This window comes from Peromyscus maniculatus, chromosome 10 (assembly GCF_049852395.1).
Source record: "Peromyscus maniculatus bairdii isolate BWxNUB_F1_BW_parent chromosome 10, HU_Pman_BW_mat_3.1, whole genome shotgun sequence".
Lineage (NCBI taxonomy): Eukaryota > Metazoa > Chordata > Mammalia > Rodentia > Cricetidae > Peromyscus > Peromyscus maniculatus.
Window position 1 is genome coordinate 41231549 of NC_134861.1, and position 24303 is coordinate 41255851.

General features: G+C 41.2%; 1 protein-coding gene across 10 annotated transcripts in view; it reads right to left on the reverse strand.

Annotated features, from left to right (window-relative positions):
* The window catches only part of Ldb2 (LIM domain binding 2), a 349265-nt gene that overhangs the window by 37777 nt on the left and 287185 nt on the right, over nt 1-24303 (reverse strand). For all 10 annotated transcript variants that reach the window (XM_006981648.4, XM_016000191.3, XM_006981647.4 and 7 more), the window contains exons 4-5: nt 22041-22163; nt 19629-19712 (exon numbers count right to left, since the gene is read on the reverse strand). In XM_006981648.4, coding sequence (XP_006981710.1) covers nt 19629-19712; nt 22041-22163 — 207 coding nt within the window. The remainder of the gene's footprint in view (nt 1-19628; nt 19713-22040; nt 22164-24303) is intronic.

The window sequence follows — 24303 nt, forward strand, 5'->3', positions numbered from 1 at the left end:
AGAGCCCTGATGGCCCCACTTGGAAGTCTAAGGAGTGAATGGGAACAAAGGAGGATACTCAACTCTTCTCAAACCTCACCTTCAGTCTGCTAGCAAGTCCTGATGAGTTAACATTTTAAATAGATTGAGGACAATGTTCTCCACTGCAGTCACCTTGGTGCAGACTCCACAAGATTGTCTAGATGGTTATAAGCACCTCCTGACTGTTTCTGTTTCCACCCTTAGCTACCTTCTATTTGTCTGTTCCATATAGCAGCCATGGTCTTCTGAATCATACTCAGCCAGGGTCAGATCCTAAGTGCCCTTAGTGGTGAACAGTGTCTTCTGTCCTTGGCACCTGGGGAAAATCAGAAGTTGCTTTCCCACCACATCTGTGGCATTAAGCTCAAATCAGAAGCAGGGGTATGGCAGACCCTGGCAACTCCATCACTTTCTCTGCAATAGTCACCAAATCCTTTATAGTTAGTAGAAGTGTTCAAATCAACTGAAAATGCAAATGATATTTGAGTTGCATGGGAAGCCACCCCCTTCAATCATGTTCTTGTCAGATATATTTTATTCCAGTTGACACTCATGATTTCTTAGATAAGGGGGTAACCTTCCACATATGTGTGCTGGTTTTGGAGAGAAGACCCCAGTTCAAATCCTTTCTTTTCTTGGCTCACTTGCTTTTTCAGGTAAGTTAGACACGCTCCCTGAATCCTTTTTTCACCTGTACAATTGGATAATAATGTGTCCTTTAGGAAACTGCATCCTTTTATCCTGAATTGTATTCACTTATCTTGAATTCTGTTGGGATATTCCTCTCCATAGGATCTGCTTCATAGAATTCAGTTCCCCGTTCCTGGAATTTCCTTCTCTACCACCGACAAATCACCAGTGCAGTTATTTTTCACTTTTAATTGTTCTGAATGTCATGCTTCTTCTCAATATTACAAGTGAATTCCTGGATAGTAAGGAACATATCTCATTCATCTTTTTATCCTCAGCCCCTAATTTGGTACTGTTTGTTGAATGAATGAACAAATGAATTCCCAGGCGCAAACAAGGTGTGTCTCATAAATGTCTCATAATTTTATTTTCCAAGATATGAAAACCTTCATTATGGTAAATCATATCAGGGCACTAAAGTAGAAGGAAATGCTACAGTATGAAGGAAAACAATCATAAAAAATGGTTTGATATTATGCAGAGTGGTAAAAAAAAATCATCCAACACCAAATACTGATAAGGGTGGTGGGATGGGAACTTCTCTGAACTTGAGGAGTGCAAATGGACACAAGCCTGCAGGAAATGACACTGCAGATGGACATCATTCTATCCATGCTTCTACTCCTGAATAAATTCAGGAGTGGACAAATGGGTTAAAACACGGGACTTTTAAAACAATGAAGAGAATAAAATAAGGAGTAGGCATTCGTTAACCAAAGGTTTTATAATAGTTTCCAAAATCTCAGGTACACTAGGCAAGCCCCCTAAATATTTGTCGTTGGTTTACAAGTCACATGTGTTTCATTCACTCATTCACTTAGTCATTTAGCACATATGTGGAAGCAACCTTTACTGGTTACACACTGTCTTTCTGCTCCTGGGGATAGATCATTGAGAGAGAAATCTTCCATTTGACTTGGCCGGTGTCCTTTGAGATAACATTAGAGTTATATCTGCTCCAGTTCCTGTAGCTAGTGATGGAGAATGTTTGCTATTATTTGTGCTTGATGAGTAACAAGGGCTTGGTAAATATGAATCCTCATGGGATATATTGATGCATTAATCCATGCATTTGAGATGATGGTTTCCTAGGAATGTGCTCAGAGCATTAAGAATGCCATCGCTCTGGTTTGATTTTTGTTGCTATGATAAAACACTCTGATTGAAAGCAAAACCTTTTTTTTTTTTTTTTTTGCTTCCATTTCTAAGTCATAGTCCGTTACTGAGGGAAGTCAGGGTAGGAACTCAAGCAAAACTTGAAGGCAGAAACGATGGACACTCTGCTGGCTGGCTCACTCTCAGCCTCATGCTTAGTTAGCTATTTTAGAAAGCCTCGGACTGCCTGCCCAGGACGGTACGACTCACATCAATTAATAATAAAAATAGTCCTTTACAGACATGTGATAGCTTATCTGATCTGGACAGTTCCTTAGTCAAGGCCTGCCTCTCAAACTGTTCTGGTCTGTGCCAAGTCGACAACTGTAGCTAACTAGGACAGCCATGGTCTAGTTTTCCAATGTCTTTGAATTTTAACTCATTGAGAATTTCTCCAACTCTTAATGCTCTCAATCATATTATTGACAAACATTTACTCATACTAAAACCAATCAGCTAAACATACCCAAGCTTCATGTCTTTCTTTGTGTTCAACTCTTCAACTAATTAGGAGTCAACTTTCTTCTTTCCCCAAGCCAGGAACTGGAGAGAATATAGGATGACCAGATACAGCTGAAGATGGTTAAGGTGGTAAAACTGCATCCTACTGTAAGAGTGGGTTCATACCATTGTATATTTGCCCAGGCTTATCAAAAGCACCCAAGCAAGAGTGAATCCTATTATAAACCAGGGGCTTGGCTGAGTATGATGTGCCAGTGTGGGTTCACTGACTGTAACAAATAGATACTCTTGAAGGGATGATGTGGAGGAGGTTGTGTGTGCAAATATGGGCAATTTCCATACTGTCTGGTCAATTTGCTATCAGCTATCGATGAAGGTGGAAAAAAAAAACACTGAGGTCTGAATCCACCTACAGAGATTCTGATTAAAATGGTTTGGATCTGGTCTGAGTGTCTTACCTCCCACATACCTGTGAAATGATTCTGGTATTCAGTAGAGTTAAGAGATACATTACTTTAAATGGAAAAAAAGTCCATATATGGCATCTCATCTGCTAAGCAACCTTCCTAAGTGGTGGGAAATTCTGTAGCATAGAATTAGCAAGCTTAGCCAGCTTGTTCAATGCTCCACCTGAATTTCTAAATATGTCTTCTAAGACTTCTTACCTTAACTCCTTTGCATATGTGTACATATATTGACACATGTGCTCGCACACTAAGCAAGTTAGCTTATATCTTTAGAATATAAGGCATTGTTTTCTATTTCCACGTCTTTGCCCATTCTGTTTCTTCTGCCTGGAACACTCTTCCTCTCTTCCTTGACTACTTAGCTTTCACCTATTTTCAAAATTCATTGAAAGTCCGTCTGCCAGGGAGGTTTTCTCTGGGCTCACAGAGCACCCCAGGGGTGCTTCTGCAGCAACCCTCCTGATGATACAGAAGCATTAACTTCCACGCTGCTCTGAAATACAGCATGTGCTCCCAGCCAACTGACACTGCACTGTCGCCAGTCCAAAAGCTCAGTACTCTTTGGCCTGACTCTACACCCCAGTCATTGTCCTTCTCCATTCTCTTTCTGCCATGGATACTTTGCCAGGATACATTTCTTTGTGCCCTCCATCTCTTCCACTCTCTCCTGTCATTAAAACCAACTAATCCTAAGATCTCAGTTCAGGTAGCACCTTTCTGTGGATGCCTTCTGAGCTCTCTCCTACACTGAAGGCCAGTTTCCATTTGTTATACTCACAAAACTATGTTTCTCTCTTATTCTGAACTCATATACACATTTTGGTGAGATTACATGCCATCTCTCTGGACCTGGCCACAGACACATGAGAGCAGGGACATGATTTTTCTTGCCCATCACTGTACTCCCAGCATCCACCATCACACCTGGTTTCCAGCCCACATCCTTTGAACATTTGAGAATGAGAATTAATGAATGAGTGCCCAGCACACAGTAAGTACTTGGTTATTCACCTCATTATATTACTGCTGTGTCTATTGAACTCAGGCAACAAACCTTTGTTTTTACAATCCCCAGGCTTTGGCTGCTAGGGAGCTCTCCACAAGATTGGTTTGTGTATTATCAAAGCTAATGACTATTCCTTGGGCTTCATCTCATAATCAGCTCTTAAAGTATATCAAAAACATCTTATCTCCTTCATAAACCCATGAACAATAAAGACTGTTTATTCACATAGCCACTGGAACAGCGAGAAATTGCCTAAAGCCACTGGGAAATTAACAAGGAAATAATGGTTTTGAGAAGGGTGAAAGACCTCTAATAAGAGAAAAACCTAACCGAACATTTGTAGTTAAAAGTTGAATCAACTACATGTAAATATAGCAATGGGGAAATACAATTGCCACTATTTTTATTTAAGTGAGTCATTTTTGTACCAACTTACAGAGTGAAGTGTATCAACCTAACATTTTTAAGAAGTAAAATGTATCTCAGAACATTACTTGCACTCTACTATTGGGAAAGGTATAGTCTAGAGTTTTGTGGAAGTTCATGGTCAGGAAAACTAAAATGATTTGTATTAACTAGGTTTTTCACCAGTCATACTGTGCATCAGAATCATAATACCTAAAAATTATTATAGGGAATTGTGTTAAAACTGTGACTATGCTTTCCTAAAATTGCAAAATTTTCACCAGCTGACTATCCTCCCTCAGGACTCCAGCACTGGTTTCTAGTGGATATGTCTCCAGTCCTTAGAATGTTTTCTTTTGTACTTAAAAAAAATCTACATTATGATTCAAGAGGCTTTTTGGGTTTATGGTACAAATTACAAACCATAATGTTAAAACCATTTCCAACCATCTATCCAGATATTTAGATGGCAAATGTCTCTTTTAGCAGAGATGTCTATGAGGTCCTGATTTGGGCTGTTATTTCAGAAGATATGATCCCTAGTGTTTAAAGATGGTTAGAGTGGATTCACATAATTATGGCTCCAGAAATTCTCAATAGGGAGCAAATTAGAATAAGTGATATCACTCTGAGCACTGTGTACAGGTCAGTGGCTTTCCCCTCACTCTCTTACTTTTTTTTCCTGGCCTTGATCCACAGTGATCTCCATGGTTTTACTTGCAGAAATTCAAATGTTTCAGAAGGCTTTATCTGATCACCTTTTGAAAACAACTCTGAATGTCATAAGTATCTCCAAATCCAACAAGTTGAATAATAAATAGAAGAACTATGCCCTCCCTGCACCATGCATTTTATGACCCCATACTCCCACAAATGAGGCTTCTTTTTTATTCTTACTTAGTGAAGACAGTCAAAATCCAAACTGCTCTACAGGCTGAAAATGAGGGACAGAGGTGACATCTCCTTTCTTACATTCCTTGTAAATTCAATCACTAAAGTGAATTAACTTTTCTCTCCCCAAATATTTCAGAGGCATCTTAATGAATGGTCACCCCTTCAAGGCTTTCTATTGCTTATGATACATTTTTTTAACAATAAGAATTTTATTCATTCTGTGTAGGAAACTCCTGTTCACATTAAAGTATATTGAAGGTATAGCCTAAAAAAAAAACTGCCAGGAAATCATTCTTCTCTCCAAAAGCCCCAGTATCAGATGGTTTCACTGGATTAAATACATATAACATGAAAGTGAAAGTCTACAAATCCTTTAAGAAAGGGATAACTTCAATGTCATTCAAATTTTTCTGGAAAAAGGAAGAATAAATGTTCCTAAAATGTCCATGACTATTCATGAGAATGCCGGAAGTCTCTGGGCAAGAGAAGAAATAATTTTATTAAAATATTTCCTTTGAATATTGATATGGAAATGGTAAATATTAAGCAGTATTTAATATTGAATGTGGCCAATTAACAGGAAGCTACACACTGGACAAGCAAGATTTGCTCCAGAATGGGATGTTGATTTACCATCAAGAAAGCAAGATGAAATATTGCCTAGTGTTTTACAGTAGGAAAATAGCCCACATTCTGTGATCTTGTCCAAGTTTTCTAACCTCTGGGAAAACAAGTTTCTTAAGGTGTAGTAATCAAGGTAATAATAGATAATTCTAGCTTACGCAATGACTAAATGAGTTAATGCATGCAAAGAAATTACAATGTTGCCTTGAATATCAAGCTCATCAAATAAGCATTGTTATTATCATGTTTAGTCACAACAGAAAAAATACATCTAATAAAATTTAATCCCATTAAAAAAAACTTTTAAATAGCTCTTTATAGAGAAAAGCAAGATATTACCTGACTATGAGAAATGTGTCTATCTCACATCATAAGCTACCGTCCTGGTAATGAAAAGGCCCAGAGCATTCCTATTAAAGTCAGACACTGAGTGAGTACGTTAATTACACTGGCTGTCATTTAACACTTTTTAATGGTGTTAGCCAATATAACTAGACCAAAGACAGAGAAAAAAATACAAGAATGGAAAGGAGCTTGGTAAAAATCATCACTGGCAAATGTTATAATGATTTAGCTGGGATGCCCTAGCAGTTCAACTTAACACATAAACATTACTAAAATATTTTTTAAATTCTAGTTTAGATGAAAAATAAACATTCCCTAAGAATCCTAAAATAAAAATAAAATTACAGTCTACTAGATACAAAACGTGATAAAGTGACAATACTCTTAGAAATGCACTGTCAGATTAAGAATGGAAAGCCAGATTAACACAGTATGTACTGAAGTCCAGAAATGGGCTGGAGTACCCAGTGGACTTTAGAATATGCTAGAAGCAGCATTTCAAACCCAGGAGAAGAGCGTGTATTAATCAATAAGTCATGTGTAGATAACTCAGGAGCAAAAAAGATTCCTCACACTTCATCACTCTTCCCATTTCAGGAAGATTGATTACTAGTATAAAAAACAGCTCCTCAACTTACAAGGGGGCCTGAGAAGACACAGAGGAAGTTTTTATTTTATCATTGCCTCAAAGAGGGCTATTACCAAACAGAAAACAGAAGACATGAGGGAAATGCTATGTCATATATAAATATATATACAAATATATATTTATATATAACATACTATATAAATAATATTATATACACTATGTGCAAATAGTCTCTGTGTGTATTTCCTTCAGTGGATAAAACAAAAGAAATTTTAAAACTTTAAATTTGTAGTATCAATTATATTACAACTAAATTACTTATGTAAAATATAAACCCCTCTTTATGTGTACATGTCTAATGTAGCCAGGGGTATATAACTCAGTAGCAGAGCACATGCCTTGCATATACACATATAAGAGAAAGGACAGGAGTCCAATAGAAAAATAGGTAAAGGACACACAAATTCACGTGAAAGGAAATGCAAACAGCTCCGTTTTAAGATTATCTTTGCTTATGTGCATGTGTCTGTGGATGTATGGTCCATGTGTGCAAGTGCTAGTGGGGTCCAGAAGAGGTGTGAGAGCCTCTGGAGCTGGAGTTACAGAGGATTGTGAGCCACTTAATGTGCATGTTGGGAAATGAACTGGGGTCCCTTGGTACTTAAGTAAGGGTACTTACTTAAGCAGCAAGTACCCTTAATGCTGTGACATCTCTCCTACCCCCACAAATTAAACATATTAGAGGATGATGAATTTCTTTTGTAATAAGAGAAGTGCATATGAATATGAAAATGAGATTACTTATAATACTAGAATTCATAAAAAAACAGCAACTATTGAATAGTGTGGAAAAATATGTAATTAATTTTTTAAAATTTATTATATGTGTGCATATATGACATGTGTAGGCACACATGCCAAGGTCCTCATGGGGAGGTCAGAAAACTTTTGTGGAGTTGGTTCTCTCCTACTGCATTTGTGTGTGTTCTAAGGATTCCGCTTGGATCCCCATCCTTGTGTGGCAAGAGGCATCACTGGACCCAAATAGGCATTTTCATACTCCACAGGTAGAGTAGAAACTTTGTCCACTCACTATGCTGAAGAACTTGGCAACATCCATCAAAACTACAATGCACATCTTTCTATCTGGCAAATTGACTCCCTGGATTATTTCCCCTACAGATTTAGTTCTTTTATTTGTTTCTGTGGAAAAGTCTAATTTGAAAGGCCATTTGTACATCACTGTTAACAACAGAAGGAGATCAGAAACTACCTGAGTGTCCATCAATCTAGAAGGGCTGACATGAATTAGTATATAGTACCAGAATGACATCCTTCTCTGAGATACAAAGATAACACAGCATTGCAGGATTGCAGGTTCCGGTGTGTATGAGTTTGTGTGTGTGTGTGTGTGTGTGTGTGTGTGTGTGTGTGTGTGTGTGTGTGTGTGTGTGTGTGTGTATTGACAACAGTGCAGGGCAGAAGATACACAAATTATGCTGGAAGGAAAAAAAAGCCACAGATCTGACAGTTGTGGATATCTCTAGGGAGGGACTGGGTGCAAGATGTAAGACTTTTGTAGAATTTAAATTTTGTGCTATATGAAGAAATGATCTGTTCAAAATATGCATCATTAAGTTTTTTTTAAATAATAGGGAGACAGTTAAATTATTGGCAACAATCTGCACAGAGTTTTCTTTTGGTAAATGGCTGTTACGTCTCCCATTCCGACATTGAACAGGAGGTAGGTGACAGTGGTGGGCAGTGGGAAATCATGAAGCCTGGAGTTTTTCTATCTGCCTGTTATCCTTCTCCCTTAAATATTAGTGTAAACCAAATGAAATAGCCAATAGTTAACGTATTTGACCTGTAAAAATGGCAATATCATCAATTCAGTTCAGTATTATTTTCATTTGTGCAAATTAGTTTGGAAATGATAGTGATGAGAATGCTGGCTGTCACTTTGATTATTCCTTGTCATCGGACTCTACCTAGTTTGTTGATGGGGAGAGTGAGTTGGAATAATGGGGATGCTGACAGGCATGGATCAACTTGGGTCACATGTTTTGAATAGTGAGTAGCTTGAATGGAATTGCAGAAGATTTACCTGGGCCCTTGTTCAAAGCTCACTGATTTGTGAGTTAAGACAGCAAGAGTTTGGGCAACAGGGGTTAAGGCAGTGAGGGAGAGAAGCTCATTTTTAGAGAATCACCCAGTTTACTAAGCATGTCAGTGTGTATACCGTTGTTTATTCTATAGCCTTGGGAGGTGGACGACATGCAACCTCCTCCATGCCACTTTACAGGATAGCAAACATTTCTGTTTTTCTTCACAAGTCATAGCTAATAGATACAGTATAGTTAGTGTTGACCACTGCTAGGTTCTGCTGCTCAGCATTGTCTCCAAAGCAAGCACTTTCCTTCTTGACCTTCCACTGTCAGAGAGATGCCCAAAGGCACAAAGCTCAGAAGGGTGTCCTGGTCTCTGCCATTTTGCATGTTTATAAATTCTGTTTATCAGCCTTGGGGAAACGTTCATTGTCTATCTATACTGTCCTCTCATGATAAGACTGTTCGGCAATATGAGAGGTGATTGCAGATTTCTTCTGTAGGTAAGACAGGAAGAAGCCAAAGGCAAAGTTGAAAGAAAGAGGAAATAAAACTTGACTGATTCCTCCTGCTAAAATCTGCCTCCTTTGGGCTTCTGGAGTTGAAGTCTGGTCTTATGCTAAATGTTCCTAGGATGACCCAAGGAAACAATCTCCTCTCCCCTATCTCATAAATCATGGGGGCTGTGCTAGAAGGAAGGTGGGGGAATTAGAGACTTTCAGTATTAGGCTACAATTAAACCAGGAAAGTCTTGAAGGAGGTGGGAAACTGCGTGCTTCTCGAGAGGAAGGCATATGTCCAGCCATATGGAAAATGTGCTCTATAGATACCAAACTGTGCACAGTCATATAGTATGTGATTGGCACATGCTTGTGGATAGAGCCTGTGATGGAGAAAACCCAAACATACCTTAGTTCCCTTTATATTGCTGTCATAATGCACTGACCCAAACCAGTTTGTGCAGGGAAGGGTTGATTTGTCTTGATTTCCCCATTGCAATTCATTATCAGAAGGAGTCAGGGCAGGAACTCAAGGCTGGAACCTGGAGGTAGGAACTCATACAGAGGCCACACGGGAGGGCTATTTACTGGCTTGTTCCCCCATGGTTTGTTCAGCCTGCTTTTGTATAAATCCCAGGACCAGGGATGATACCACCGACAAAGGGCTGGTCCCTTCCATGTAGGTCACTAAATAGGAAAATGCCCCACAGGTTTGACTTTACCCTGATATAACAGAAGCAGTTTCTCAATTTTGGTTCTTTTTTCTCAGATAACGATAACTTAAGTCTAGTTGACAAAAAAAAAAAAAGACAAAAACAAAAAACATTAAACAGCAAAACAAACAAACAAACAACAACCAGGAGAGTTAGGCTACCACCAGTCAAGGGATCACCAGAAGCTGGAAGAGACAAGGGAAGGTTCCAGGCTTGGTCCTGCTAAAATCCTGATTTGGCCTCCTGATGCAGACAATAAAATTCTGATTACCTCGGTTCATCAAGGTGTAGCAAATGGCCCTAGCAACCCTTTGAAATTGATACATCCACCCAAATCAGAACCCAGGGTCTGCTTTGTCCCAATGATTACAAGTCCCACAGCTGCATCCAGACACATCCTGAAGGTCACACTGGGCATCTTATAGCCCTGCTCTGCTCAGGATGCACACTTAACTTAGAGCTCATGCCCACTCCTTGTTGCCTCAGGTTCGATGCTGGAGACATGACATCCACCGCCCTATGCACAGCCTGTGCAGTGTCAGACTGGATGCTGGGTCTAGAGGCAGCAGCAAGATGCAGTGTCGAGCCCCATTCTGTCTCCCACTCATTGTTGCCACTCAAGACTGCCTGACTTTCCCTCTTTATTTTCAGCTTCGTCACCTGTCATTCAACGCTGTCAGCTAGTCTTGAAGTAAGAGGTCATTAGGAAACACAGGCACAGAAAAAGTAGCCTCCTGTCCAAGGTACTACCACCAGTGAATAGAGCAGGTAGAGCGTAAAGGGCCTGCTTTGAGAAGGGACTTGGTGTGATGGTGTATTGCTTATTTTTCTTATTGCGGTGACAAATACCTGAGTGGAAGCAACTTAAGAGAGGAAGGGCCCAGTTTGCCTCACAGTTTGTGGAAGGACATAGTACATCACCCAGGGGAAGGCTTGGCAGCAGGTGGATGAGGTGGCTGAGCACGCACAGGAAGCAGAGAGTGGACAGGAAGTGGGCCCAGGCCATAAAACGTCAAGGCCTGCTTTAGTGACCCACTTTTCCTCTAGCAAGGTTTTATCTTCCAAAGGTTTAACAATGTCCTGAAACAGTACTACGGCTGGGGACCTTCTTCAAACACATGGGCCTGTGGTGGCTATTTCACATTCAAACCACAATAGAGTAGCAGAATTTTAGTTTAGGGGTACTACAGATTGCAATTACTAAAGTGGGAGAGGTTAGAATCTATATGGCCTTGCAGGCCCCTGTGTGTGTGTGTGTGTGTGTGTGTGTGTGTGTGTGTGTGTGTGTGCAATATGTTGTCACTGGAAGGCTTTAGAAAATTGGTTTTAAGGTCTCCCCCAGGGCTGGTTTGTTTTTGATTTTTTTTGTTTTGTTTTGTTTTTAGAATACATGTGCAGACCCCGGCCAGCACAGAGACAACTGTCTGAATGATGCCAGAAGGTCTCAGAGCTGGGGGTTATGGGAAGTCAGAGATAAACAGAGACTTGAGGCATACTGGGATAAATTAAGTCCTAGTTCTGGTCCCATCATGCTTTACACTCTGGGCACTTTCCAATGTCCTCCATTGTATCTATTGACAGAATTCAAACACTCTGCGTGTCTCAGAGGAAATGCCTGGGCTCACCCAGGCCTCCAGTCCAGTGCTCAGAAGAAGATCCTTGCTGTCTGATAGAGTAGTGGGATGCTAGTTAACGTGAGATTCCAATCCACCTTGTGATTAGCCATCTGCATGAAGCCAGTGCCAGGTCCTGGTCAAGGCTTTTCTCCTTTAAAAGGAACCACTAAGATTAGCCCCTGCCCAAAGACTATTGTGGTCATTAACACACACCAGGTCTGACTTTTCCTGGCAGCAGGGTTCAGTGACAATGGTCTATTGGCCAGACTCCTCCCTCACTACGGAGTTGTGAACCTTCCAGATTTTACTTCTTTTATATTAATTACAAAGTTACACCATCCCCAACCTTCCTGCCTAGATGAAGAACAGAGCACTAGCCTTGCCTGTGCTTCTGCATTCACACAGTGCTTGTTATCTCTCTGTTCTCTGAACTCTACGAAAGATGGAGGACAAGGCTCCAGAGTACCAACAGTCATCGGTTTGAAGGAGCTGGACTTTCAGGAGAACAGGAAGATGGTGCCCAGCAGAGTGGAAATGTAACCAGAAGTTACCCACACAGAGACCTTGAGTCTTCTAAGTGGGTAGCCTGTGAGCCCAGGCTCCTCTTCCCGCTTCATCCAGCTACCCTGTTTTTTCCCTCAACTTCAGTTCAAAAAGCTCAAAAAGCTCAAAATCTCTCCCTTTGTTCCCTTCTCCTCCTAGGTTTTTTTTTTTGTTTTTTTTTTTTTCTGTACACATGTTCCCTGCTCCTCAGATAATTCCAGAAAATTGGAAAGGACTGTTTTCTGAGAGTCAACTCAGGCTTCCATCTTGCACTTAACTTCACAATCCCCAACCTTTCCTTAGACTAACTGGCAATTTCCCACCTTGCCATGTGCCTTGATTTTCAGTGTCTTGTTTAACAATTTTCTCCTCTTTTTCTGTGTCTGAAACTGGGAAATTGCTTTCTTTAATCCAGGCCCCATTTGTACTTTTATGGCCAATCACCCATGGCTCTGAAATTGTTTTCGGTTAAGATTACTCAGCTAACATACTGTTTTGTTTCATTGTTTGGATATATATATATATAAATTTATGTTGTTTATTATTATATATTTTATGCATGTATTTCTATATAAGGGACTCTATGGCTGTTTCTTCAAGCCTGACTTTGGAGATCATTGCTTGCTAGATGCCATGATGTATGTAAGTTATGATTACTTCACTTCTTCAAGGGTTAATTGCTTGTATTTCTTTGCCATGTAGTCACATGTACCGCTTTTCTATCTCTAAATGCAATTAAAAGTGCCCTTTGGGTATTCAAGGTTTTAATCATTCTCTGTGTGCAGCATCCCTGTGTCTCCGAGGGGGTCTCCTCAGCCTTCTCTCATTTGGGGCTTTTCTCTGAAGAGGAGAAGGGGGAGGAAGTGGAGAAACAGCAGGGGCAGAAGAAGAAAGGGAGGAGAGGAGGACGAAAAGGGGGAGGAGGTGGAGAAAGGGAGGGGAGGATGAGATAGAAAAGGAGCAGGAAGAAGAGGAAGAGGAGGAGGGAGAGGAGGAGGCTGAGGAGGAAGTGGGGAAGATCGTTCAGACTGAGGTTTCAGAGGCTGGGTCCTTGGGCTTTCAAAACCTCTGTACAGGGCTGGCTCTAGAATCTGAGTCCTCCTGCTTACAGAGAATCAGAGCAGAGCCTTGTAGCTCTAAATTCTTGATGGTGAAATGGCCTGGTTTGCTCTGTTGGATTTGCAACTTTAAAATAGGAAGGATATCCATTTCAGTGTTTATTGGGGGCTTATACAGGTTTCTCAATAATTAACAGACTCGTAAATCATAGACAGTCTTTGAGAAAGGCAGAGTGGGTCTCTGAACCAGATTCATCCCATGCCAGTGCTTGCCAATCTCCTATGGCACGTGGTATTCTAGCCTTTGACCAGCAGCCATTCATCATGTGAGTATGATAACCCTTGGGTGGATGTATATTTCAATCAATAGGATGAGTGCCAGGGTCACACATTTGTTTGTATCAAAAATGCCAAGTTGCTATGGTAGTTTTAAAGTTCTCATTTTCTGGCCATAGCCTAACTCCATAACAAATAGCTGCAAGCCTGCCATGACCTATGGATCAAATTCTGAATAACATGCTTTAGTCCTCTGGGGACCTATAATATGCCAGGCACTGCACAAGGCATGGGAGATTGGTCTGGGTGGGTTTTGCTTTCCCAGAATGTCAAGGCTTTGCTGCTGCTCTGTCTGAATGCATGAAACAAGAAAAGGGCAGCCAGCATTACAGTCCACTCTGTTGGTCCATCTTAGTCCCTGTGTGGGGTACCTGCTCCATCCTTAGGCTTGTTGTGGCATTTAGGTGGAAATGCCTCCTCCACTTATATGATCAAGGGAAATATATGGCCAGGAGTCAAAGTCTTACAGAAATAGGAAACAGGAAAACACATCAGCAGGATTCCAGTGCTGACTCCAGCCACACTCAGTCTCCTGGAGGCTACTTCATGTCCCTTCTGTTGGGGGTCATTTTCCAAAGTTAATTGCCCAATACGTCTAGGCTTGGGCTGTTCTCCCTTTGCTGTCAGTAGAGATGACTTGCAGGGAGCAGTGCTCTTTAAGGCATGGCAACAACAGCAGCAGCAAAATTCTTCATTTGTGGGGGAAATTGAAGGTACAGGATCCAAACAAAACAAGCCACCACAACCCCAAACACACGACTCTGAATCTTACAGGCTTTCGTGCCCACTCCTACTTGCTATTACTCATTTGGAAAGGTGAGCTCAAGCTTATTTTAAAACAACAGTAGAATAAAGCCGGTAGATAATATTAAAAATCTCCCCAAACAATGACTGTACATTTGCAATAATAACTGCATTCAGAAAGTGTATTGGTTACTTTTCTCATTGTTTTGACTAAGGGTTTATTTTGACTTATAGTTTATCAGAGAGGAGAAGGCATGGCAGGTGGAAGCGGCCAGTCATGTTGTATGTGTAGCTAGGAAGCAGGGTGCAGAGAGGAAGTGGGGGGGGGTTTATCAAATCTCAAGGCCTTCCTTCAGCAACTGACTTCCTTCAGAATGCCTCCACCTCCCCAAGCTTCTACAACTTTAAATGCAGCGTCCCAGCTGGAGATCAAGTAGCAAACACATGAGCCTACAGGGGACATCCCACATTCAGACCACTAACAAGAGGGGCAAAATACAGGACACACGTCTTGGGCTCTCTCCTGTACCTCATGTCACTCTTCAATCCCTTCCTCCTCTCTCCTTTCTATTTCTTCTGGCTTTCCATAAGGTTTTAGAACCTCAGAAAAGATTTCAAAGTCATGACCAGCCTAAAGAGGGCAACATATGTAACAAAGCTTACTTGGCTTCCTGGAGTACTAATTCAGAGCTGGGAAAGTACTCTCCATATGCTTTATTACTGTAACCCTCACCTCCTCACCTTGGCACAGATGCTGTGATACATTATGGGCACATCCACTCTCGCATGCAGAGGGCAGGGTTCTGAGAAGTTAGGGCACTTTTTTTGATATCACAAAAAAAAAATCAACAGCAGTGGTGGAAGTTGGACTCTGATCTGCTGTACAGCATGTGTCTGGTACTTCTCAGCCTCCTCTGTATGCCAGGGTATTTATGAAGTGAAGTTCACCAGCCCTCGTGGCAATCTTGTGAGACATCTCACTCCTAATTGTCAGAGGAGGCAACTGAAGTTCGGGGAACTTAGGCAGCTTGCTCAAGACCATATAGATGAGTGAGGAGTTGGCAAAGTCTAACCCTCTGTCAGGAAACACAGTCAAGAATAGCATGTGTAAAGGGGTTCAGAGGGAAAGCATTAATGACAGTAGCAACTTGAAGATGACTTCACCTTTGACATTAGATAATTAAATAAACATTGTCACCATCCATACTGGAGTGTCTGTGGCTATTATAAATGGTCAATATGATGCCACTGCTCACCAAATAACACTAAGAAACCATATGTTGGGGTTGGAGAGATGGCTCATCGCTCAAGAGCATGTGCTACTCTTGAGACGATCTCAATTCAGTTTCCAGCATCCACAACGACCTGTAACTACAGCTTTGGGGACATCTGACACCTCTGGCCTCCATAGGCATCTACCTCACTTTCACATAGTCCAACACAGACACATACATTTATAATTAAAATAAAAACTAAAATATAAATATTTTTAAAAAGGAAGTCATATGCAATCTGATTGCATGAAAGCAGAAATTATGCATAGGAATGCACACAGAGTCAGAAAATATACAAAAGGTATATATCTTAGTTAAGATTTAGGATAAGAACTGCCCAAACATCCTATCAAGTATAATATTTAAAACATAAAATGTGTATCATAGCTGCTAAGAAAACCAGGCCAAATGAAACAGAGAAAATAATTACTCACTTTAAAAAAATCTGTTCTTCAGAGTGGAAAGAATGCATTCCCAAAATAATTAAAGGGTGGGGGGGATGATATTTAGTGTAAAAATTTATAATGAGAAAGAGCAAACAGAAATGCTAGCGAATAAAAATTTGACACGGAAAATTCAGAGTTGGTCTCTAAATGGGAATTTTGCACATTAGAGAGAGCTAGAGGTTCCTTTTATTTTTTCAATAAAATATACCCCACTCCTCTGCTGCTCAGTTCCCATGGTGAAAATCTAGGAGTGACTTTGAAAATTAATATACAAGTTTTTGGGGGCTTTTTGGTGTCATTGAAAAAATCAAATCTATCATTTAACAAACTGTCTTCTAACCATGCACTCAAGTGACATTTCTTTGGAACTTGTGAATTTTCACATTACTTACACCATGGAGCAAGAGATAAAAGAGTAAAGTGGTGCTTTGTATATGGGGCCTGCCAAGAATCCAGCAAGGGACCATGTGCTGAGGACTCCAGGAATGCCAAGGGAGAGAGCCTCATGGGAAGTGATGGAAGAATACATCCTGAAAGAAGAGAAGGATCTGGCCTGGGAGACTTAGACGGGGAGAGCAGGGCAGAAATTGTGTGACAGCTAGTGAGCCAGACTGTGTAGAGGCCCGGAAAGAAGAAAGCATGACCAATTTGTTGAAAATTCTGGTAGCTTCGGTGCTCCAGCGGCTGGCTGCATCTCTCTTCCCATCAGTACCATTGTCCATTCCTACCTGCACAGTGGCAGAGCTGTGCCATGAAACACTCAGATGCTCCAGCGGGCTGCCTCAGTTCAACTTCCTAGTTCGGCCATTTGGTATGCAAAGCTGGGTGACCACTTACGTATCCTGTCCATAGCTCATTTTCTCCTGAGGATGGTGACCATGGACAGGGCTCTTGTGAGACGTCTAGACTTCTAGGTTGGGAGCTCTGTGGCACAGGATCTGGTACACAGCCAGCATCACACTGAAGTGGTAACTTGAGGGCACCCCCACCCCCAAATGTTCCTTCATTCACAGTCAGGAAAGATGGTTAGCCCCTCTTCTACCTTCATAGTCTTCATGGGCTAAAAGTGCAGGACCGTAGAATGTGGTGACTTGGAGGGGCTTGACTACACAGTGGACGTTAAATCATTTCCATATAATTGGGAGAGGTGGGGGAGGAGACTTAGAAGGGAATTTTGGCCTTTGTTAATCTATATCCAAAGCAGCTAACAGATGTCACCAAGAGTCTGTCTGAGATCTCACCAAAGGATTAGTCACAGAGTCTGGAATAGGCTCCAGAGTCCCTGATCCCCATGCAGGCCAGTTGAGGACATGGCATGGAATGCAGTCTTTCTGAGAGGGGGCATCTATAGCTTCTTCTGGTCCCTGATGAGAGATAATACAGTGGTGAAGGGCAGCTATGTAGGGTTTGTGCATAGTACTATATCAAACCCACGGTCCACAGGTACAGCTACCCATCATAGAGCCTGCCGAACTCAAGTAGAGCTGGTTCTGAATGCAGAGTTCAAAGGTTTTGGGATACAGCTCCAGGTGCTCTGGCTGAATACACACATGCTTCCTACCTTTCTGGGCAGATTTTAGGTTTCCTCTGAGCAGACAGTGTTTCAGGACTGTTATGACTCTGAGGGTGATGGATGAGTTGGTGGAGAGCCCAGCTGATTCTGGCCTTTGCCAGGTCTGGTTTTAGTTCCAGGTCCTCTAGGCTATGAAGTGGATATTCTCTCTCAATCCAGAACCAGGATTCTGCCAGAACTTCTCATCACTAAATAGTTCTCCCAGCCCAGCAGCCAGGTTGGAAAAGACCCACCGTCTCACCTATCCTGGCTCCTCACTGGGAATGGTGACCATGAAACCTGCTAAATGCTCAGATGGCTTCCCTATGTCCCATCTTCTGGTGTAAGTTCTGTTTTCTGTGTAGTGGAAACTTCTGCCCTTGCCTTTGGTTTTCTTGTTTCCATCTTTGCCTAATCTACTCATGGATCAACTTTCACACAAAGCCTTCTTCTGAATGATTTCTCTCCCTAAGGTATTTTGGCTTTCTTCTGGAAACTTGCATCATAGTATTTATCACTCTGCAGTGTCTTCTTTTTATGAGTCTCACCCCTTAGGGATGAATTTCTTAGTGGCAGAGGATTGGCTTTTTCTTTGTATTTTCGGTGTCTAGAAATGTGTGAGTGAAATGGAACACCGCTCCACACATAGAAGAGTGAGCCTGGCCAAAACCTATTGTATTTCAGCAGGTGCAAGGCTTGTATACAAAGCATGGTGGATACAAAACAGAACCCATGGGCCTGGAGTACATTGGCAGCTAGAGAGTCCAAAGCATCAACTCAGTGCTGGGAAGGGAACCCTGGTGAGGAGATAATGTATCAGGGGCAAAGTGGCCACCACTTTCTCAGGATTCTGGAGTACAATGCTCATTTTGTGAATGAAACCAGATATGGCGCCAGTGACTTGACTGTTGGAATTCTATATTAAACTGGTGTGAACGCTGTAACTCTTTCAGGACAAATATGGAGGCTCTTAGTATTGTATAGGTAAGACATGTTGTCTAAAACACTTAACCTTTAAAAATAAAAACAATTTATATTACAACAAAAACAATACCCGAACACACACCACTTTAAATAGAGAATTTGTAAGACCTGCATTACAGCACTGAGTTGAATTTCTCCAGATGACTCTATAGCCGTGGCTATTTGCCTCAAGTGGCACACTGACTCTCTTAGGAGGAGTTGAGTCCAGGGTGAACACACAGAAGCAGTGAACTCAAACAATGCCACCTTAGAAAGTGGACGCATGTGCAGACTGAGTACTGCCCGAACATTATGGGATAAGGACATGGCTTCCTTTGAGTAACTCTAAGAGTTACAACTGTGTGAGCAAACTCAACCCTATCTAAGTGCAGGTTTGATGCTTTGTGAAGTATTACTAATTAAGCCACAATTTCTCCTTCTTCTTCTTCTTCTTCTTCTTCTTCTTCTTCTTCTTCTTCTTCTTCTTCTTCTTCTTCTTCTTCTTCTTCTTCTTCTTCTTCTTCTGCTTCTTCTTCTTCTTCTTCTTCTTCTTCTTCTCCTCCTCCTCCTCCTCCTCCTCCTCCTCCTACTACTACTACTACTACTACTACTACTACTACTACTATTACTACTACTACTACTCACACACACACACACACACACACACACACACACACTCAAACACATCACAGAGATGGGGGGAGCACAGAATATACATCTGTGCTATGTATACCTGGCTTCACTAATTAATTAATTAACCAACTAGTTATTAGCACTTGAAAATTGAATCCAGGACCCCTCATACGCTAGTAAAACACTCTACCATTGAACTATACCAAGAGGTCTTTTACTATGATTTTTATTTTAATTTGAGATAGAATATCATTAAGTTCCCAAGGACAGCCTTGAGCTTTCTCTATAGCCCATGCAGCCTTGAACTTACCATCCTCCTACCTCTGCCTCCTAAGCAGCTGAGATTATGGCCTGTGTTACCCAGCTTGGCTTATACTTCATTTAACTCTTTGGTTTAGGATACATTAAACAACAAACAAACACACACAAAAAGCTCCAATTCTTTTCCCAAATTCAACAAAGTAATAGAATCATTCAGTCTTACCCTGAGGTAGTTGAGGGTGAAGTTTGTTAGACCCATCCTGGTGATATTTTTGGACAGCTGATCCAGGACCTGAGGATCTTGTGCCTAAATAGAGCATGGGGGGAGAGGGAAATGACATATTTCACTCCTATGAGATGGTCTCATGAAAACGTTAGAATATGTTGCTGCTGCTGAGACATGCACTCTTGACACCGTTGATATTTTTTTGGAGGGACAGATTGCTGGAGACAATTTAATTTACTTTTGGAAGTCACTTGCATCTAGTCCTCAAGAACACTTTGAGATCATTTCTGCACGATTAGGAAGCCAAACTGCCTCAGATGTGCATTGGACCCAGGGGGAAAAGATGTTGCTTTCTATGTGAGAGACCCTGGGCCTGTGTCTTCAGATGGGAAGTCACTGAGCTCTGCTGGAAGAACTCTAGTCGGAACCAGAGGAAGAGATGCCTCCGAACTTGGCAAAGCTATGCTTGCTCCCTGCTGAGATAGGGTGTAGGACCCATTCAAAAACCTGCAGCTACCACAAAAATATATGATATAATAATATATCATGCCAAAATCCAGTGTGTGTGTGTGTGTGTGTGTGTGTGTGTGTGTGTGTGTGTGTGTGTGTGTGTAGAGTCTCTCTCCACTCTTGTGTGTGGAGAAAGAACTTTAGCTTTCTTTCCCACTCAGTTAAAATCAATGTCCTCAATGCTTTTCATCCTCTAGGATGAAAAGAGTAGGTATCACATTTATCAAAGTATCATGGGATGTAAAATGGCCCAGATCACCCCAAATGTTATATTTGGCCAGGGCCCCAACCAAAAAAAAAAATTCCTTCTGCACTGCATTTGAAAGTGAGTTACTCGGTTGATCCTTCTCATTCTGCTTCTATCTCATCAAATTGGTGCCATGCATAGGGAGCCTTTTCTCCATGTCTGTGCTCATGTGTTAGTGTATAACTAACAGAACCTTAGTTTTGTCTGTGTTTTTTATTCAGGGATCGTCTCATTCTTATTTGTAATCATGGATAAAAAATATAGATGAAAATGACCATGCAGTAACAGTTTCCAGTCAATTTTGAAATAGAGTCTTTATGGACAATGAGCCTCAGTGGGAAGATCTGGCCCTATATAGACCCACTAAGTTGTGTCATGGCTAACAACAAGCAGCTTGCATTGTAATTGGACAGCAACCAATGATGGAAGGATGCTTTTCCACCATTTCTGCTGCTGCTGAGAACAGATCACCAACCCCAACTGAAGTCCTATTATGATCCAAGCATCCTTCTGAGTGCTTTTCAGTCATTAATTCTTGATTCTCAAGCTGATTTTCCAAGGCACACTCACAACCACACCTGTGTATAGATGAGGGACTAGAAGTCCAGAGATATCATAACAATTGTCCAAAGGCACTCATGAACAGGAATATAATCTTGAGTTCTCAATGTATGGCCTCAGCTCTCATCCACACCCTTCTGATGCCTTTTGGTGTATTTTGAGAAAAATATAATGGATAAAACAGACTTCTTCCAGAAGAGTGGAAGGTGTGAAACTGGCTTTGAAAGTTCTAAAGGACTGGAAACATGGTAAATCCAAAGAAGTGGAAATAGGTGTGCTACAGCAGAAGGCTTGGGGTCACCGGAAAGGGCAGAGACAGGGTAAATAGGAGGAAAGATAAGGGTGAGATCAGAGGTCTAGAGAGACAGCATGAGGTCCAAAGGCTGGGTGACAGAGTTTTGAACTCAGAACCAGGTAGGTCACAATCTTATTTTGCCATATTTGGATTGAAAGACACACTGGGCTTTTTCCTTCCATACTTTGGAAATAAAAATAATAATAAGTCAACACTTGAGTGACAGTTATAAATTAAATTTTCAGCACAAGTCCTGGTTTGGTAAATTCTATAAATGGTGTCTGAAGTTATTTTGTTCACTTTTGATTTCTCAGGGCCAAGAATAAATCAGGCTCATGAAGTCTGATTCTGTTGCAACCTGCTCCCCCCATTCCATCCAAGCATCATAGTTAGGAAAAGCCAATAGATCCAGAGTATAGGGGCCTCACTTCTGGTTAGATGGTTCTAATCAGAACAGGAAGCTGCTCTCACTTCCTGTTTTAGTTCACATTCTCATTACAGGTAACAGGTTCATCCACCCAGGTAGAAAAGTATCTTGTATAGAGTTACTGCAACTGAAGAAAATAGAAACCATTCATCAGGGGAACCCCACTAACATATAAAAACCTCTTACAAATGGAAACAATGAAGGCAAATAAAAGCTTGTGCATTCAAATGGTTGAGAGGAAGACTCAATACTTAGAACTAATTGTGTAATAATGGCAGGACTTTGTTCAGACAGCACTGGGTTTCCTTGCTGAGTAAGATGCAGTGGGAATAAGAAGGAAGGAGATAAAATAGAAATAATATTACTTACGTGCATGGCTAGTATGCTTCTGGGGACCAGCTCCCTGTACTGTCTAATGGTAAAGTGCCATGTTTTTATTCTCATGAGGTCATCAAACGTGAACTCCAAGATCAGCCTGCCTTCTGTGCATACCTGGGGGTGACAAACAACACATTCATTTGCTATGCAGTTCATACAAGCAATGGTTTGTAGCTCGCATCCATCAACAACTCAATATAGTGTCTGTTGAGGTCCTTGGGCAGTGTCTCCATGGTACACAGGGACAAGTATCAGCTCTAGGGTTAGAATCAACAGGTTCAGGAGATTGTTCAGCTTCTTGCTAGCCACAAGTACCAGACACCAATGAAACTTTACATGCTTCTGATTTTTCATCTGGAAACATGGGGCCTAAATCCATCTTCTAGAGACGTTAGTTCAAAACCAACTGGTACACAGTTCGGTTTTCTCACCACCTTTCATTGTGATCATCTTCTCATGGGTGCCACAGCCAACTATCTATCTATCTATCTATCTATCTATCTATCTATCTATCTATCTATCTATCTATCTGTTTATTTTACATTTTGACCATAGTTTTCTTTCCCCCCTTCCCCATTGCCTTCTTCCCTCCCCTCTGTCCCCCAATCCACTCCTCCTCTGTTTTTGTTCAGAAAGGACAGGCCTCCCATGGGTATCACAAAACATGTCATATCAAGTTGCAGAAAGACTAATCATCTCCCCTTGTATTAAGGCTGGCAAGGCAACCAAGAGCCAGTCAAAGCATTGGGGACAGCCCCTGCTCCCACTGCTAGGAGTTCCACAAGTAGACCAAATTATGCAACTGTCACATATATGTAGAGGGCCTAGGTTAGCCCCATGCAGGCTCCCTGGTTGCTGGTTCAGACTCTGTGAGCTCCTATGAGTCCAGGTTAGTTGATTCTGTGGGTTTTCTTGTGATGTCCTTGACCCCTCTGGATCCTACAATCCTTCCTCCCTCTCTTCAGCAGGATTCCCCAAGCTCAGCCTAATATTTGGCCATGGATCTCTGCATCTGTTTCCATCAGTTACTGGATGAAAGCTCTGATGACAATTGAGATAGTCACCAATCTGATCATAGGAGATGGCTAGTTCAGGCTACATATCCTATTTATTAACTGGGGTCTTCCTTATAGATTCATGGGAGTTTCCCTTGCATTAGGTTTCAACCTGACCTTGATATATCCCCCAAATCCTTGGTTGCCCTAATTTGGGAGAAAGTTTCCCATAAGATAACTCATGCTCAAGCGTGAGTTACTACAAAGTTACCCATCAAGAGTACATCTTCCTTTCCAAAGAGGAACTCCAAGGGTTAGTATGCAACACAATGCACCTATACCAGTCACTGATACATAGAAAATATAGCGTTGTTTAAGAAAATACACTATACACATCAACAATGGCAAGTCCTTTTTTATATGACATAAATGGATGGCTAGTCTCTCACCTTCCTAAGAACATATGTGATTAATAAAACATAACAGAATGCTAGAGTGTCTCTCTTCGCTTACAATCAATGACAAAGGCATTTTTAACTTTTCATATTCATATTATTCTTAGCACAATGACTTTGAAAGAGAAGAAAATAATACAAAGTAACACACACTATTGTCCTGTTTCAACTATGAGACTGTAAGTGGGGGATAACACAAATAGTTACAACTAGTTAATAAACCCATATTAGTTTTGGGGAAGGAGTACCATAGTGCGTGGAGGCTTTGAAAACAGATGTTACTAGATTTGAATTTTGACTCTACTTTTCTCATTCTGGAACTCAGGGGAAATCAAATGTGCCCCACACCATCCAGTTTCCTTATCAACAGAACAGAGACAGTAACATCATTAGAAAGAGTTATTGAGAAAACTCATTTCAGGGAATTCTATATGTAGAGTCCTGGCTACTGTGCCTGGTACAAGTATAATGGTGGTAAGATGCATCTGAGCAAATAAAATAAACAGAACCAAAGAGAACAGAGAATTCAATCCTGGTCGCCAGGCTGTGCATCCTGAGTTGTAGATCATAAGAAGTATCTCTAGGGATTTGTTGGGAATTCATGGGGACTGAGCTTCTAGACTCCATTCATCCTCTCCTTTTTAATATGCTGAGTTTCTACTCAGACTTTCTGGGGGAAAGATTTCCTAGGTAACACAAAGATTTCCTAGGCAAACTTCTGAAAAAATATATAAAAAGTAGTCTGTAATTCTATAGTCCAGGAAGATGTGGTTAATAGTTTATATCAAGCTTTCATGAGATATG